This window comes from Eretmochelys imbricata, chromosome 15 (genome assembly GCF_965152235.1).
Source record: "Eretmochelys imbricata isolate rEreImb1 chromosome 15, rEreImb1.hap1, whole genome shotgun sequence".
Classification (NCBI taxonomy): domain Eukaryota; kingdom Metazoa; phylum Chordata; order Testudines; family Cheloniidae; genus Eretmochelys; species Eretmochelys imbricata.
The window spans coordinates 13,562,669-13,576,796 of NC_135586.1; the positions used below are offsets into that span (position 1 = coordinate 13,562,669).

The 14,128-nt window shown below is 50.8% G+C and overlaps 1 protein-coding gene across 1 annotated transcript; it reads left to right on the forward strand.

The window, feature by feature from the left end:
- Positions 1-4,866: 4,866 nt before the first annotated feature.
- On the forward strand, positions 4,867-13,805 carry DERL3 (derlin 3). Its single transcript, XM_077835197.1, has 7 exons — positions 4,867-5,063; positions 6,875-6,940; positions 7,659-7,732; positions 8,359-8,452; positions 11,543-11,738; positions 12,415-12,505; positions 13,117-13,805. Exons 1-7 carry the CDS (start codon positions 4,971-4,973, stop codon positions 13,217-13,219), a joined length of 717 nt encoding a protein of 238 aa, XP_077691323.1. The 5' UTR covers positions 4,867-4,970; the 3' UTR covers positions 13,220-13,805.
- The last annotated feature ends 323 nt before the right edge of the window (positions 13,806-14,128 follow it).

A 14,128-nucleotide genomic window follows, 5' to 3' on the forward strand; every position in this document is an offset into this window, starting at 1 on the left:
CCTCTGAGTCTGGTGTGATGCCTTCCCTCTACTGCACAAGAGGAACTGGTCTTTTTCTCTTTAGTAAGAATCAGTTAAAAAAAAAATCTCCCTATGACAGAGTGCTAGCAGCAACACCCTGATCGCTGACCTTGCTGCAGCCTGTAAAAGGCTGCAGGCTCCGCTCGGGGCGGCGAAACACTTTCTGCTGGGGAATTATGAGCACCCAGATGGTAACCACTGCCTTAAGGATGTAATTGGGAGGCTATAAGTAGACGGAACAGGAAGCAAGGGGGAAGCTCAGCTGGTGAGATGTGCTGAGCCTGTATGAAAAGCTCCTGGTACTAGATGCCTGTGCTATGTTGTGTGTGTATAGGTGCAGAGGAATAAAAGGTTCATGGGGTGAATGGCAAACAGCCTGGGTGAGCCTGTGAGGTGACAGAAACAGGCTAGAGTGGTTCTCATCCTGCGGCCTAAAGGCCACTTGCAGCCCAATCAGCACAGAGCTGCGGCCCATGTGACATCCTCAGGGCCATGTAGTATTGGATGTGGCCTGTGGCCCACAATGGTAAATAGGTTGAGAACCACTGGGGCAAGACAGTGTGGCACATTGAGTAGCTACCTGAGAGCGTGCCCTGCGATCCTCCCCCAAATGCTTTACCAAGAGCAAAGTCATTGTGTATCATCCACTTTGGGGGGGTTTTTTTGCCAGGTTTCCATTAGGCCAAACTGATCAAACTGGTTGGTTGCCCTGATCACAAATCTAGTGAAGTTCAATATTGGTAATGTCCCTTTTTGTGGCATGACATTCACGAGAGTGCACTACATCCTAGGAACAGCCCTGCCGTTCTTATGGTGCAGGAATGACCTCAACAGACTCACTGGCTCTTGTGCTCCAGCGCCAGTGTGATTAATGATGACGTTTGCCCCCTCAGGGCCTTTCGGGTTTTGTGCAGAGTCCACCTGTAACTGAGCATCCTAGTCAGGAAACGCCTTTCATCTTCTCCATAAATCACTTAGTTGCTCTGGGTCTCTGCCTCGCTGCTGTGTGATGCCTTTGGGGAGTTTTCAGAGGCCCCTGCCTGGATTCGGGGGGGGGGTGCTTGTGTCATTTCGGACCCCTCTGCTAATCTAATAAAACTGTTAAGAAGCAAAGGCACGTAGCCCTTTTCATTAAAGCTAGCTTCAGTGGTGCTACACTACTGCCATTACATTTGGGGGGGTGGGCAGGTAAGGTGTTCCTATATAAATTTACTCAGCTCTTCCGATTTAGAACTAGACAATCAGTGCAGCATGGCTAAAAACTTGCATCTAGGTGCAGACGTTTACTCTCCAGCTCTCATTCAGAGAATCTAAAGAGGGTGCAAATCTAGGTAACAGCATCACACAACCAGATTGCTGCCATGGTGGCTGCAGGGGACAGCTGCAATTCTAGGGAAGCAAGTAACATCTTCAGAGACTGTTCCAGGCAGAGAATCTGGAAGACTGAAATCCACGAGTAGGAAAAATTAATAAAATTCAGCTGGAATTACTTGATTCATATACATTCTCCTGGCTAGGCAGCTGGAGAGCTGTCATCACTAATTCTGACTGTGCACAGTTCTTATTCTCTTTGTTACCCCATCTTCCCCAACCTCACCCCAGCCTGCTTTGTCTTAGCCACTTATTATTTCTTACCTTCTAGAGCGCAAGTTCTTTGGGGACAAGAGCCGTAACTTACTGTTTGTGCAGCGCCTAGCCCAATGGGGCTCAACCTGTTGCCTTTATGCGCTACCACAATACGAATAATACTAGTTACTAATACACCTTTTAGGGTGGTTATCTTGGCAGAGAAAACTCCCTTGCAAAACTTCAAGAGATAACACTAAAAATATAGCTGCTGACACTTGGAAAAGGATATAAATGCCACAAAAGACCATTTTAGATCTCAGTAAGTAATAAGTGGGCCCTCGAGTATTGTCCTGTAGTGAGGAGGTGAAAAGCAGGAATTGCATCCTACTTAATTTTCAAGCCTAAATGTGCTTTGAGCTTGTTACACAATTCAGTGAGCTGTTCATACCTACGTGTTGTTTGATATGCCTTTTTTTTTTTTTTAGCTTATCTGTCTTTCTGTTCTTTGCAATAGGAATTGAGAGCGAAATTCTCCCCTGTGCAGCAGGCCAGAACAATGCCTAGGCACCACTTAAACAGGGTTTAAGTGGGACTTAAGTACATAGGCATGGGGTTGACCCTTTGTAGATGGGGAATCAGAAGTTGTACGTGCTTCAGCTTGCTTCTTTTTCTTCATTCCTCTGCAAAAGATCCAAAGGTTTAACAGATGCGTGCCTGGTTTTAAATCCGTCTCCGAGGATTATAAGAGTCTACTTGTCTGTACTTTGTAGCCTCCTACTTCAGAGATCCACAGAACTCATTCCCTTCTTTTTGCACATTCTAGTGACTTTCCCCTTGCCATTGCTGATTTTGTTCCCTGCCTGGTGAGAACCCTGGTGCCTTGGGAAACAAGGGTGTGAGATGCACTATTAGGCCTTTCCTAGTCCCTTTTTTGGAAAGGCCTTTTTACACATGAAGGTTCAGAATCCAGATTTACTGCTGAATGTTACACTCCTGCCCCATCCCAGGCTAGGATCACATTGCAGGGTGGGGGGCATAGGGAACATCCAATGATTCATTTATTAAAAACAGCCCTAGACCATAACTCCAGTTGTAGGGGGGCTGAGCTGGGAGGGCAGGGGTGAGTTCTTGACAAGTCAGCCAGGGAGGCCGTTTCAGATTTTGGCAGTGGAGGGCAATTTTAACCATGATTCCAGGGGCTATTTAGGCACTTGAAACTCTAGGTTTTTTGGCAGATAATTTAGCAATTAGCTGACACGAGCACTGTATCTAATTCCTATGTAAAAAAGAAAATGAAATAAATATTAGGCCCACTCAGCTGTAACACTAACATGTTCTGACATCTTAAGGGCAAGTCACTTAAGGGACACTGGTTAGGTTTAAAATGTTTAATGTTTATTCTTACTTTGTTACTAACTCTGCAGAGAGGGAAACCCCATCAGGATGCCTGGATTCTATCTCAGCTCTGGGAGGCAAGTGGGATGTAGGGGGTTACAGCGGGGGGGAAGGAGGGAGCAGAAACATCTGGGTTCTATAAAAGACCATCAGAATGGTCTTACTGTGTAAGACCAATGGTCCACCTAGCCCAGTGTCCTGTCTTCCAACAGGTTTCAGAGTAACAGCTGTGTTAGTCTGTCTTTGCAAAAAGAAAAGGAGTACTTATGGCACCTTAGAGACTAACCAATTTATTTGAGCATGAGCTTCCAACAGTGGCCAATACCAGGTGCTTCAGAGGCAATGAACAGAACAGGGCAATGGTAGAGTGATTCATCCCATCACCCACTCCCAGCTTCTGGCAAACATAGGCTAGGGACACACAGAATATGGTGCTGGCTCCCTGCCCACCCTGGCTAATAGCCATTGACGGACCTATCCTCCAGGTACTTTATTGGAACCCTGTTATAGTTTTGCCCTTCACAACATCCCCTGGCAAAAAGAGTTCCACGGGTTGACTGTGAAGAAATACTTTCTTTTGTTTGTTTGAAATCTGCTGCCTATCAATTTCACTGGGTGACCCCTAGTTCTTGTGTTATGTGAAGGAGTACATAACATTTCCTTATCCAGTTTTTCACACCATTCATGATTTTATAGACCTCTATCCTATTCCCCCCTAATCACCTCTTTTCCAACCTGAAAACTTCCAGCCTTTTTTTAATCTCTCCTCAGAGGGAAGCTGTTCCCTACCCCGTATCATTTCTGCTGCCCGTCTCGGTACCTTTTCCGACTCCAATATACCTTTTTTCGACAGGGTGACCAAATCTGCAGGCAGCACTCCATGCCTGGGCGTACCATGGGTTTACAGAGCGAGCCTAGGACAGTTTGTTTCGTCAGGGATCCCCTTCGGCAGGGTTCCTCTTTTGGCCGCTCGCTCTTTTGACGACCCGCAGGGACTCCCCACTTCTCCTTCTCCATCAGCAGCCGCTGACGTAGACCCCCCCCCCGCCGCCATTTTTTTTGTCTGGGGAGGTGGGATCCTATTTTGCGAGGCGCTTTCCGGCGCGTTTATCAGCGTCGCCGCTGACTGGCCAGTCTCTCCACAAGGCCGCCGGGTCTTCGTGCGGGCACGGACGGACGCGGCCGCTCCTCTGGACCCCGCCATCCCGCTGCCCAGGCTCCCCGAGGCGGGCGCTCCCCGGGTGGCTCCCGGCCCTCGGCTCTGGCCTGAACGGTCCCGAGCGGTTCTGCAGCGGCTGCGAACGTCGCCAGCTGCCGGCTCGCCCCTTCCCCCGGCTCGCTTGTGAAGCGCCGGTCCCGCCCGGGGGACAGAGCCACGCTATGGGCCTCCAGGGGGCGCCGCCCCGCGCCCCTCCAGCCGGCGAAAAGCCGCCGCTCAGCGGCGTCCCAACCCCTCCAGGGGGCCCGGGCCGCGCCCACTTCCACACGCCCACCCCGTGCACGCGTGGGCTCTTCCCATTGGTCTAGGTGCTCTGACGCTAGGGCTCTCTGGTGCGCTGATTGGCCGCCTGTTACAGCCACGTGGCCCTCTCTCCTCCCGCCACAACAACCACCACCCCTGCCAGAAGAGGGGCAGGACTCGTGCGCTCCCACTGGCTCCGGGCCGCCTCACTCTCTGCTCTGTCCCACCCCCACAGAGCTGCGCTTCCCAGTGGTTGGTTTGTCGCCGCTGACCGCTCTATTCCCCTCCAGTCAGGGCGAGTTTCTTCCGGGTTGGGGAGGCGGGTGGCAGGCGGTGGTTGGCTGGTGAGCGCTGTCTGTCACTTCCTCCTGGCGCAGCGATTGGCGAGCGGAGGCTTGGGGGTGGGGCTGAGCCTGCCTCAGTCGCTGCGGCCGTATGGCTGCGTTAAAGGGGCCGTAGCGCCGTTTGCCGCCGCCGCCCCGGACCCGCCGCTGCAGGCCGGTGCCGGCTCCCCGGCGGCGCCATGGCCTATCAGGGCTTCGCGCAGGAGTACCTGGGGATCCCGGCCGTGACGCGGGCCTACACCACCGCCTGCGTCCTCACCACCGCCGCCGTGGTAAGGGGGGGGCCGGGGCCAGGGGGCCGCGAGCGGCCTCCCGCCGGCCGGGATCTGCGGGAGCTCGCTGCGGCCCGGCCCAGCTGCCCTCCCCGCGGGGGGGCATAAAGCCGCAGTCAGCCGCCCGCCCACGTGCGCGCTGCCGTGTGGACGCGGGCTCTGACACGTTTCAGCCCCCGCCCCTCCGGGCCCGGCCGTGTGCCCTGGGACTGGCGCCTGTGGGCGGCCAAGTGGGCAATCGGGGTGTGAACGCTCCCGCCGCCAGCCCGGGGGTTACCAGCTCTCCCCAGCCGGCCCCGGGTCGGACCCCTCGGAGGCTCCTTTCGAGTGGACGTTGCTGGGTGTTCTCTGCCCTGCTCACCGGGAGGGGATTTGGGCTGAGGCTGGTCCCTGGGCTGTGTCCTGTACCCTGTGCTCTGCTCCTCAGTGCTAGGGAGGGAGGCAGACGCTGTGCCCGGGACACCTACCTGCTGGACATTTGGTCTGTGCGTTTGCCTGCTCCTCGTTTCCTTTCTGTGGCAGGGAATGGGATAGTTCAAAAAAGAGCAACAAGATTTTCAGTATTCTTCTAGCGCTTATTCCCTAGTTCGAGGCTAAATTCTGCGAATAGTGGAATTGGTGGGCTTGCATTCTGGCTCTCAACATTTGCATAATTTGCTCTAATTTTCTATTAGCACACTCTCTCTTTCTGTCCCACCATCAGCTGGCAGTGAAATAAGTTTGTGACCCGGCCTGAGACAGGGTGCAATATCTAATGCTCTCTGAGGCCAGACTCTGTTAGGAGTAAGGTGCTTCAATAGTCCTGCGTGCAGCTCACCATGTCTTCCCTGAACCATCCTTGCAAATCACCACCTCTTCCCTTGCTGGGTAGGGGTTGGAATGAACAGTATTGTCAGAGGTTGCATTTAATGTCCTTTATGGGATGGCAGGTAGGATGGGTTTGGGAGGGCTGATGTTTTTGCCCCCTCACACACTACAGGTTAGACAAATACCTCTAAGGGCTGGTCTAGATAATACTTAATCCTGTTATGAGTGCAGGGAACTGGACTAGATGACCTCACAAGGTACCTTCCAGTTCTCCGATTCTATACACAGACACAGTGTTCACCCAAAATCAGAAAACCAAATGGTATCTGCTTGAATAAAGAGCATCAGAGGATGATAAAAAGGGGCTCAGAGAAGCAATAGATACAAGTCGAGCAGTGTGCACGGCAAAAAACCAAAAGAGAATGACTGCTCCGTTTATGCAGCAAGTGGCTCATTCCCCACTGAAAACACTTCATACATTTCCACTCCCCCAGTGACAGGGTTCTTTGTGTCTCCAGCAAACTCCACCTTTGTCTCCAAATTGCTCGGACTAAGATCCTTCCATTGAAACAGATTCTGACCATTCCACCTGCATTTGTCTGCTGATCCTTTCCCTTGTTCCTCTGCTGCTTTGTGTCTGTCCTGGCCCCATTCCTCTTTCCCTCAAGCTTCCCGCTTCCAACCTTGCCTGATGTTGTATGCCAACTTCCTTCCCTTCTACCCTCCCAAAAATAAAAAACTACCTTGGTTTGTCAACCATCATACTATTACATAACAACCCTGAGTAGCTGTGCGACCTAATCGCTGTATCCTTTGTCCTCCCCATTCCTCTCTGCATCACTTAATGCTCTCACTCATGGCATCATGTGTAAAATTAAGTGGTAGGTTTCTTGGTACAAAGTCTGGCATACTCTGGGTGCTGTATAAACAACACTAAGGGCAGCATGACCTGCTTCTCATGTCTCGCTCCAAGGTTAAATGGTTGCTCTCTTGGTTTCTTGCAGCAATTAGAATTCATCACCCCTTTCCAGCTGTATTTCAACCCAGATCTGATTTTCAGAAAGTTCCAGGTGAGATTCTTTTCTTATAAGGGGTCAATTTTCCACTGAGTCCTTCATTCTTTTCCTAGCCTGATAATCCAGAGATTTCATGAGCTGGAGGTGGAGCCAGCAGGCCAGCCCAATTTCCCTATTTCCTTATCACAAGGAGCCCTACTAGCCTGGAGGAGCTTCTTTATTCCAGATACTCTCTTGTGCTCTGTCTGGTGGTGAAAGTGGCCGCTGGGCCTTGTGGGACTTTTTCCCACTAGCAGAAGTTTGGAGTTGTGGCTATAGTCAGACAGTAGTGTTTTCCCCACCCTTCTCTGCCCCACGCCACAGTGGGTTCTTTAGGTCCATTTCCTGTTTTACTCAGATCCTACTAAGACTGTCAATCCAGTCCCCTTTCAAGAAGAAGGTTGGGTGAGATTTATGACCATCTAGTCTCTTGAGGCTGGATGGGGGAAGCTCTTCTTTAGGAAGGAGTCTTGCCTTGGGTGGTGGGATCATAAATTGTCTCTTCCCTTGGGGAAGGTGTGGAAATATCACTCACCAAGGAGGAAAGACTGTCTGGCTCTGAGAGGGTAGATGGAATCCATAGGAGGTGGGTAAGACAAGCATCTAGTTTTGTGGGGCTGATTACCGAACAGGGTAAATGGCTGTATGGAAGCACATAGGTGCGGGGGACCTTCCAAACTGGGGAAGAGATATGGCTGTCCATCTCGTTCTTTTCCTGTCTCTTCTCTTACAGATTTGGAGGCTGATCACGAACTTCCTCTTTTTTGGGCCCTTGGGATTCAGTTTCTTTTTCAACATGATATTTTTGTATCCTTTGGTCTCAGCAGCACTTTCTGCTCCCTTTTCATTTTAAATGTGACTCTCCACTCGCCCACCTTCCCGATCTAGTTGGCTTGTATCATCAGCGGGGCGGGGCTGGGCTGTAGAGTTCCCCTTCCTCAAAAGTCAATTCCCAGACAGGGTCGCTCCAGAGCCTGTTGGTGCCTTGGGATGGGAGATGGCCAAGCTCACTGCTGAAGAGATCCAGCTAGCCCATCACTCATTCAATCTGCCATCCAAAGTACCTGTCAGGCTGGGGCAACCCCCCTTGAGGAATGCCTAGTGTGATATCAGTGAGGCAGGCAATGTTAGCTGCCACCAGAGACTACAGAGCCATACCAGCTCCTGGAACTGTGCTGTCCATGGCCAGTGCAGTGTGGTTTCTGCAGCCACGCTGGGCAGAGGTGACTCACTCTTTCCCTGAGTCTGGTAACACAAGACAAAAGATGAATCTCACTGCTCTGGCTCAGGGACTTGGGCAGCTGGCTGGCAGCTTCCTCTCATGAAACCTCTTGTGGTAGCTTGTTGGCAAACCCCTGTGGTTCATCCAGTGATGCAGGGCAGCCAGCTGTTAAGTTTCCTATACTGCAAACCCTCTCGTTTCCTGCTCTCAGGTACAGATATTGCCGAATGCTAGAGGAAGGCTCCTTTCGGGGACGGACTGCAGACTTTGTTTTCATGTTTCTCTTCGGGGGATTTCTCATGACAGTATCCTTTGTTTGTTTGAGTAGGTCAAGGCCCTCTGGGCTGCTGTCCTATGACACTTTGTGAATAGGCTGCTAGTCCACTGACTCCTTGTACCAAGGACCTTCTTAAGGTCTTCTGTATGCCTCTCTACATTCTGGTTGGCTTTCCCATAACGTAGGACAGGTGGCTGCCTAGAGTGGCAAAACTTGGACTGCACGATGTGAGGCTCATGTTTCCCAAGGCAGACAAACTCTGGAGCCACCAGGCTGACAGATGCAGTCTCTGCTCCTGCTTTTCTCACGTACAGCAGCCTCTGTCTGTGCAGGCTCTCAAATGGTGGACTGGCAACTCCACAGGCTAATTCCTTTCGTTGTACACGTCTGTTCGTACTCCCCAGGCCCTGAAAGGATTCGTCTAAGATTTATGCTCCAGCTACAAAAAGTTAACTTTTGTTTCTTCCACTGATCACAGGAGCTCTGATGTATCTGGAGGGGTCACATATAATTTGGACAGGGGGGCAGGATGTTGTGTAATCAGGGATGCAGGAAGCTGTCCGATCAGTAGGCTTCACCGGAAATGGAGTCATATAGCTCTTACCAGATTAAGTAAAAACGTTAAGTAACCTTACTGAGCTATGAGGTTCCTGTTCCCATATCTCTACACTGATCCATGCTGTCATCTCGGGGGGAAGGGGGGGTTGTTACTGCCCAATAACAGCTCACACTGGAGTGTCTAAGTGATTGGAATATGGGTAATTTAGAGAAAACAGCAGCAATTAAAACTTTTAGCTCCAAGCTCCCAGAGTGCGTGGGACTGACGAAGGAGCTGCCTGCATGTAGCTGAAGGCAGCTTGGCCCTGAATCTTTAGTAGACTGCGTACCGTAAGTCTCTGCACTGTGATGGTATAGCTCATGGGCATGACCAGGGCTACTTCTGATTTTTGTACCTAGTGTGAACATTGTTTTAAGCTTTGGAACCATTTTAAAGTAAGAAAAACATATCTGGGAAGGACAAAAAACTCCTTCTGCAGAGAAGCCTGCTGCCATCTGTTGCAAGGTGCACTCAGAGAAGGGTGTTAAACGTGTGTCCAGATGGAAATGAGCTGTATCAAAAGATGCACTTTCCCTAAAGCTGTGTGTATTTTCATATGCAAATGCTGAGCAGACTCCGACATCCAGGTGCAGTGTCTGTAAGTGCTTCGCTAGGCAAATGCCAATGCATCTGTGGTGTCCACACTCTTGACCTGCCAAGACTGAGTCAGAGGCCCTGAGCACAGCAGGGGAAATGATTGGGAAGCCCAGTCTCACCTCTGCAAACCTGCAGCTAGGCCTTAGGGCCATTGGCATGTTAGAAACAAACCACCCATCTCCTTTCCAGGGAAAGGACTCTAATTGAGAAGAGGGTATGGTTTATCTTGGACAGAACTCTCTTGCAGAGGACAAGTGTGAGCGGCTTGGATGCCGATAAATGTCAGGTCCACCTCTTGTGCTCAAAACATGAAACTTAACTTGAAGAAGTGGCCTGGCTGGCTCCTAAGCATTGTAATGGGATACAGAATCTCTCTCCCTCTAGGGCAGCCATTCCGACCTAGCCCAGGGTAGTAGTTATAATCCTCAGAGCTCTGAAGATGAGTTTCCTCTCAGTCCACATCCCACTCGACCAGTGTCCATGAAATGAAAACTACCGTGTCGCACTAACTGGCATCCTCAGCAAAGAGCAAGGAAGGGCTTCCCATGGATACTGACCTACCTACCTACCCCTCACAGCCTTGGAAGGCAGCTTGGTCATGTGGAGAGGGCATGGTACAGGGAGTTGGTGGAGATGGCTTCTATTTTGGGATCTGGCACTGACTCACTGGGACCTAGGCAAGCTGACCTCTCTCTGCTAGCTTCCCCATTGGGGGAAAGCAGGATCATTCTACTTACAAAGAGCTTGGAGCTCTTTTGTTGAAGTACTGAATCATGGTGATATTAAAACCACTCCCTTCAGAGCAATGGTGAGGGGCTAATGAACAGCCCCTGCTGCTGCCTCTAAGGGTTTTATAGAGGGCTTGGGACTCCCTGCTGTCAGTCAGGCTGCTTCCACTAGCACTAAGTTCATGCTCTGTAGATTTACAGGAGAGAATTAACAAAATAGGGTTCTCCTGTGAGCTGAGCAGGTTGGACACTTACCATAGTGGCAATAACCATCAGTTTGGACATTGCTCCTGAAGAGCCAGGTGGTTTTCCAAGGGAATAACCGCTGTTTGTGCTATGCCTGCCCTGGGGTGGAACATGCTGTTCCTCAGCAGAACGGCATGCTGACTAATTCCTGTTGCAGCCACTGTTACGGAGGGTTGGGTGCAAGGAGGGGTGAGTATGGGGGCTGTCTCCATGCACAGGAGAGGGGTGAACTTCTGCAGGATAAAGCTGGTGACTTGTCTGCTCATTTTGCTGTCCAAGTTAGCTGCATCCAGACAGGCCCTGCTCACAGATTCATATGAGGCCTGGGTCTAAGGAGACCTGTCGTGTCCAATCTTCCATCTTGCACAGAGGTTTTTGGCAAAACACTACTAACACCCCTGGAAGCTTAACATCTAGTGATGAAGCCCCAATTATTGCACCAGGCAGTTTCATGTCTCTTCCAGGCTATGGAACACTTCTCTAAGTTCATTAAAGAAAAACTATGTCCAGTGTAGGAATATTGTCCTCTGCTGCAGGGGAGGCCAGTGTCCTGGAAAAGTGGAGGGGGGGAGGGGTGCTGCAGAAGTGAGGGTGCACAGCCCTTTCTTGCCACAAGCTCACCCCAGGCAGCACAGAGTAGCTGCGGTGTAAATGACACTGATCCAGTGCAGGTTTTGCTACCTGGGGAAGGTGAGGACGCAGCACTGGGCAGAGGGATTGATGTGTCCCAGACCTCATGGAAGGAGTTGCGAGTTGCATGGGCTCTCTCTCACTTATGTAGCGGACTCCAGTACGCTGAAATCCTAGGCAGCTGCCCAAGTATCTAACTAATGTGTCAGAACTTCAGGCATTTGTCAGGGGCTTATGAGATTGTCCCATCTTCTGTCCTGCTGCTCTGGGCTGTAGCATAAGCAGAATGTGCTGTTCTCCTTGACTCTGTAGCTCTCAGCTCTTCGGCCTCTTTGCAAGCCTCTTCTTCCTGGGCCAGGCTTTCACCATCATGCTGGTGTACGTGTGGAGTCGCAGGAACCCTTACATCCGCATGAACTTCTTCGGGCTTCTTAACTTCCAGGCCCCCTTCCTGCCCTGGGTTCTGATGGGATTCTCTCTGCTGCTGGGCAATTCTATCATCATTGATTTGTTGGGTAAGAGGACACAGAGCACCCTTTGGAAGGGTGGTGTCTGGGCATGTACAGCTCTCCCAACCGTGACTCCAGCGGTTTACGTCACATGGCCTGGGTTCACCCTTGGTGGCATGCCCTTTCTCAGAGGAGAACAGCTGGCCTAGTCTGATTGATTGATTGCCACAGACACCCAAGTTCAGGCTCACTGTTGAACTAAGTGCACTTTGTATGGCACCTGTGTATTGTGCCCAGGAGGCACCAACGACTAGCTTGGGATGGTGCCACCTATGAATCCACAGCAGAGCTGGCTGTTCAGGAATGGGGATGGGAAGAAAATGAGCTCTAAGCTGACACTCATGCCCCGCTCCTTCTGCCCTCCCAGTTCTGTTTTTTTTGTCCATACCCCAAGAGTTCTCTGCAGCCATGCTTTACTTTGGAGCATAAAGCACGAGTACATTCAAAGCCAAGCCTTTGCTAAAGGCGACACCCCCCCACCCTCCTCACACACAGAGTGGTGACTCACACAGGGCTCTCCCAGCTGGGTATGTAGAGGCAATGCAGCTGTCTCCTGGGACAGCTGCTTACAGGTAGCTCTTTTCCTGTCTCAGAACTTCAGCGAGCAGCTAGTTAGCTGCCCTCCACCCCCAGGGAAGAGGCATGTCTGAGGGTAACACTTCTGCCTTCATCTTCTCTACAGGAATTGCAGTGGGTCATATTTATTATTTCCTTGAAGATGTTTTTCCCAACCAGCCTGGAGGGAAGAAGTTGCTGCTCACTCCAGACTTCCTGTAAGTGAAATTCTAGTCATTTTTCCTGGATCCAATGTATCATCTACACCTCCAAAGGTTTTTTTCCAAAGCAAAATAGCTAACCTGCCTCAGTGCTGGGAGACAACCTCAGCCTCACTCGGGCTGGTCATGTCTCCGAGCAGGTTACTAACCAGGCAGTGCAAATGCTGACAGCTGTCCACATGCAACCCTCTCTGTTGTGGAAAGCGCCACATGCCTCAGACTGCTGTTCTAACTGGCAATCTGTACATGCTCTGCTCCGGCTTGAATGCTTTGACGCAGGCTCCCTTGTTACTGGGAGTCAGGCTTCCCATGGAAGGAAGTGGCCCTTGTTGGACACTTGAGCAATAAGATATTATGGCACAAGGGCAGCTCCAGGCTTGATAACTGAAGTACAGCGTATGGGTAACTGGATCAAGTCACTGGAGGGTAGACAGGAATGCATAGGCTTTTTCCCTGACTCAACTGAGAACTGTGGAAACCCCCCGGTGCAGTACATGTAGCTGTCCCTGAGAGTAGATTTGGTTCCTAGAAGGGATGGGGTGGCTTTCATCCCTCACACCTAATTCTTACTGTTCACTTCTTTTGGGGATGGGCCTGTTCCCTGCCAGGAAGCTGGTATTTGACACTCCTGAAGAAGATCCAAACTACAACCCCCTTCCTGATGATCAGCCAGCTGCTGACCAAGACCAGAACCAGCCGCCGCCTCAATAGTGGGGGAGAACCTGCTCTTCCCCCACGTGACCGAACTCTTCTCCTTCCTGCTGGACTGATACTGTGCCCTGGGTAGGGGGAAAGCTTTGCCATGGACAGATGCTGTCTGAAGAACAGCTCCAGTCACTAATTTTAGTCTGTATCACTGTTCCTTGGGGATAACTTATTTCCCAAGTTTTTCCTTGGAGTATCATTTACAAACTGAATGGAATTATGTAGATGTATGTGTACAGAAGTGGTGTAGGGAGGGGGTAGAGGCTAGCCCCTGGCTACAGTAAATCCCACAGCAGCCTGGGCCTCAAATGATCATCCTAGTCTAGTTCTGCTACAGCCATGCTGTGTGCCAAGTCACCTTTCTCCTTGGTATGCCCCTGGTACTCCCTCCTTCCCAAAGGCTACAGTAGTTGCTTTGTGCCATGGAAGTGCTTGATGCTCTAGGTATTACTCAGCTGTAGCAATGTAGCAATGCAGCAAACCCTAGGACTGGAAAATCACAGCAGGGAATGGTTCATTGCCTTGGTTCTGCTCTTCTTTCCCCTTCCATTCTCCCAGCTTCTTTACATTAAAGTTTATATTTTTCAAAGGCTGAGCTATGCCTGGTAGGGCAAGAGGCACCCAGGGCTGTTATGCAGAACGGTTATTACTTACACCTAGGAATGAAGCCCTTGCTGAGTGTCAGGGCCTAAGTTATTTCAAATTCAGCTCAAACAAAGGGAAGATGTAGACTAGTGCACTTGCCCAGCTCCAGGAGAGCCCACCACAAGGACAGATGGGAGCTTGAGTGCTGCAGGGAAAGGAAACAAGCAATGCAGGTGCCAGACAGGCTGAAGGAGATGCAGAATATTGAAAGACAGCAGCAAGGCCCTCTTAATGTAAAACACTTGAACAGCTGCTCAGAGCTGAAAGTTT

What these genes read in the sequence shown, in the direction of transcription:
- DERL3 (XM_077835197.1), top strand. Translation starts at nt 4,971, where the DNA reads ATGGCCTATCAGGGCTTCGCGCAGGAGTACCTGGGGATCCCGGCCGTG. An exon ending in TCCTCACCACCGCCGCCGTG is followed by an intron (nt 5,064 to 6,874) that starts GTAAGGGGGGGG and finishes GGTTTCTTGCAG; the next exon opens with CAATTAGAATTCATCACCCC. An exon ending in TCGGGGGATTTCTCATGACA is followed by an intron (nt 8,453 to 11,542) that starts GTATCCTTTGTT and finishes TGTAGCTCTCAG; the next exon opens with CTCTTCGGCCTCTTTGCAAG.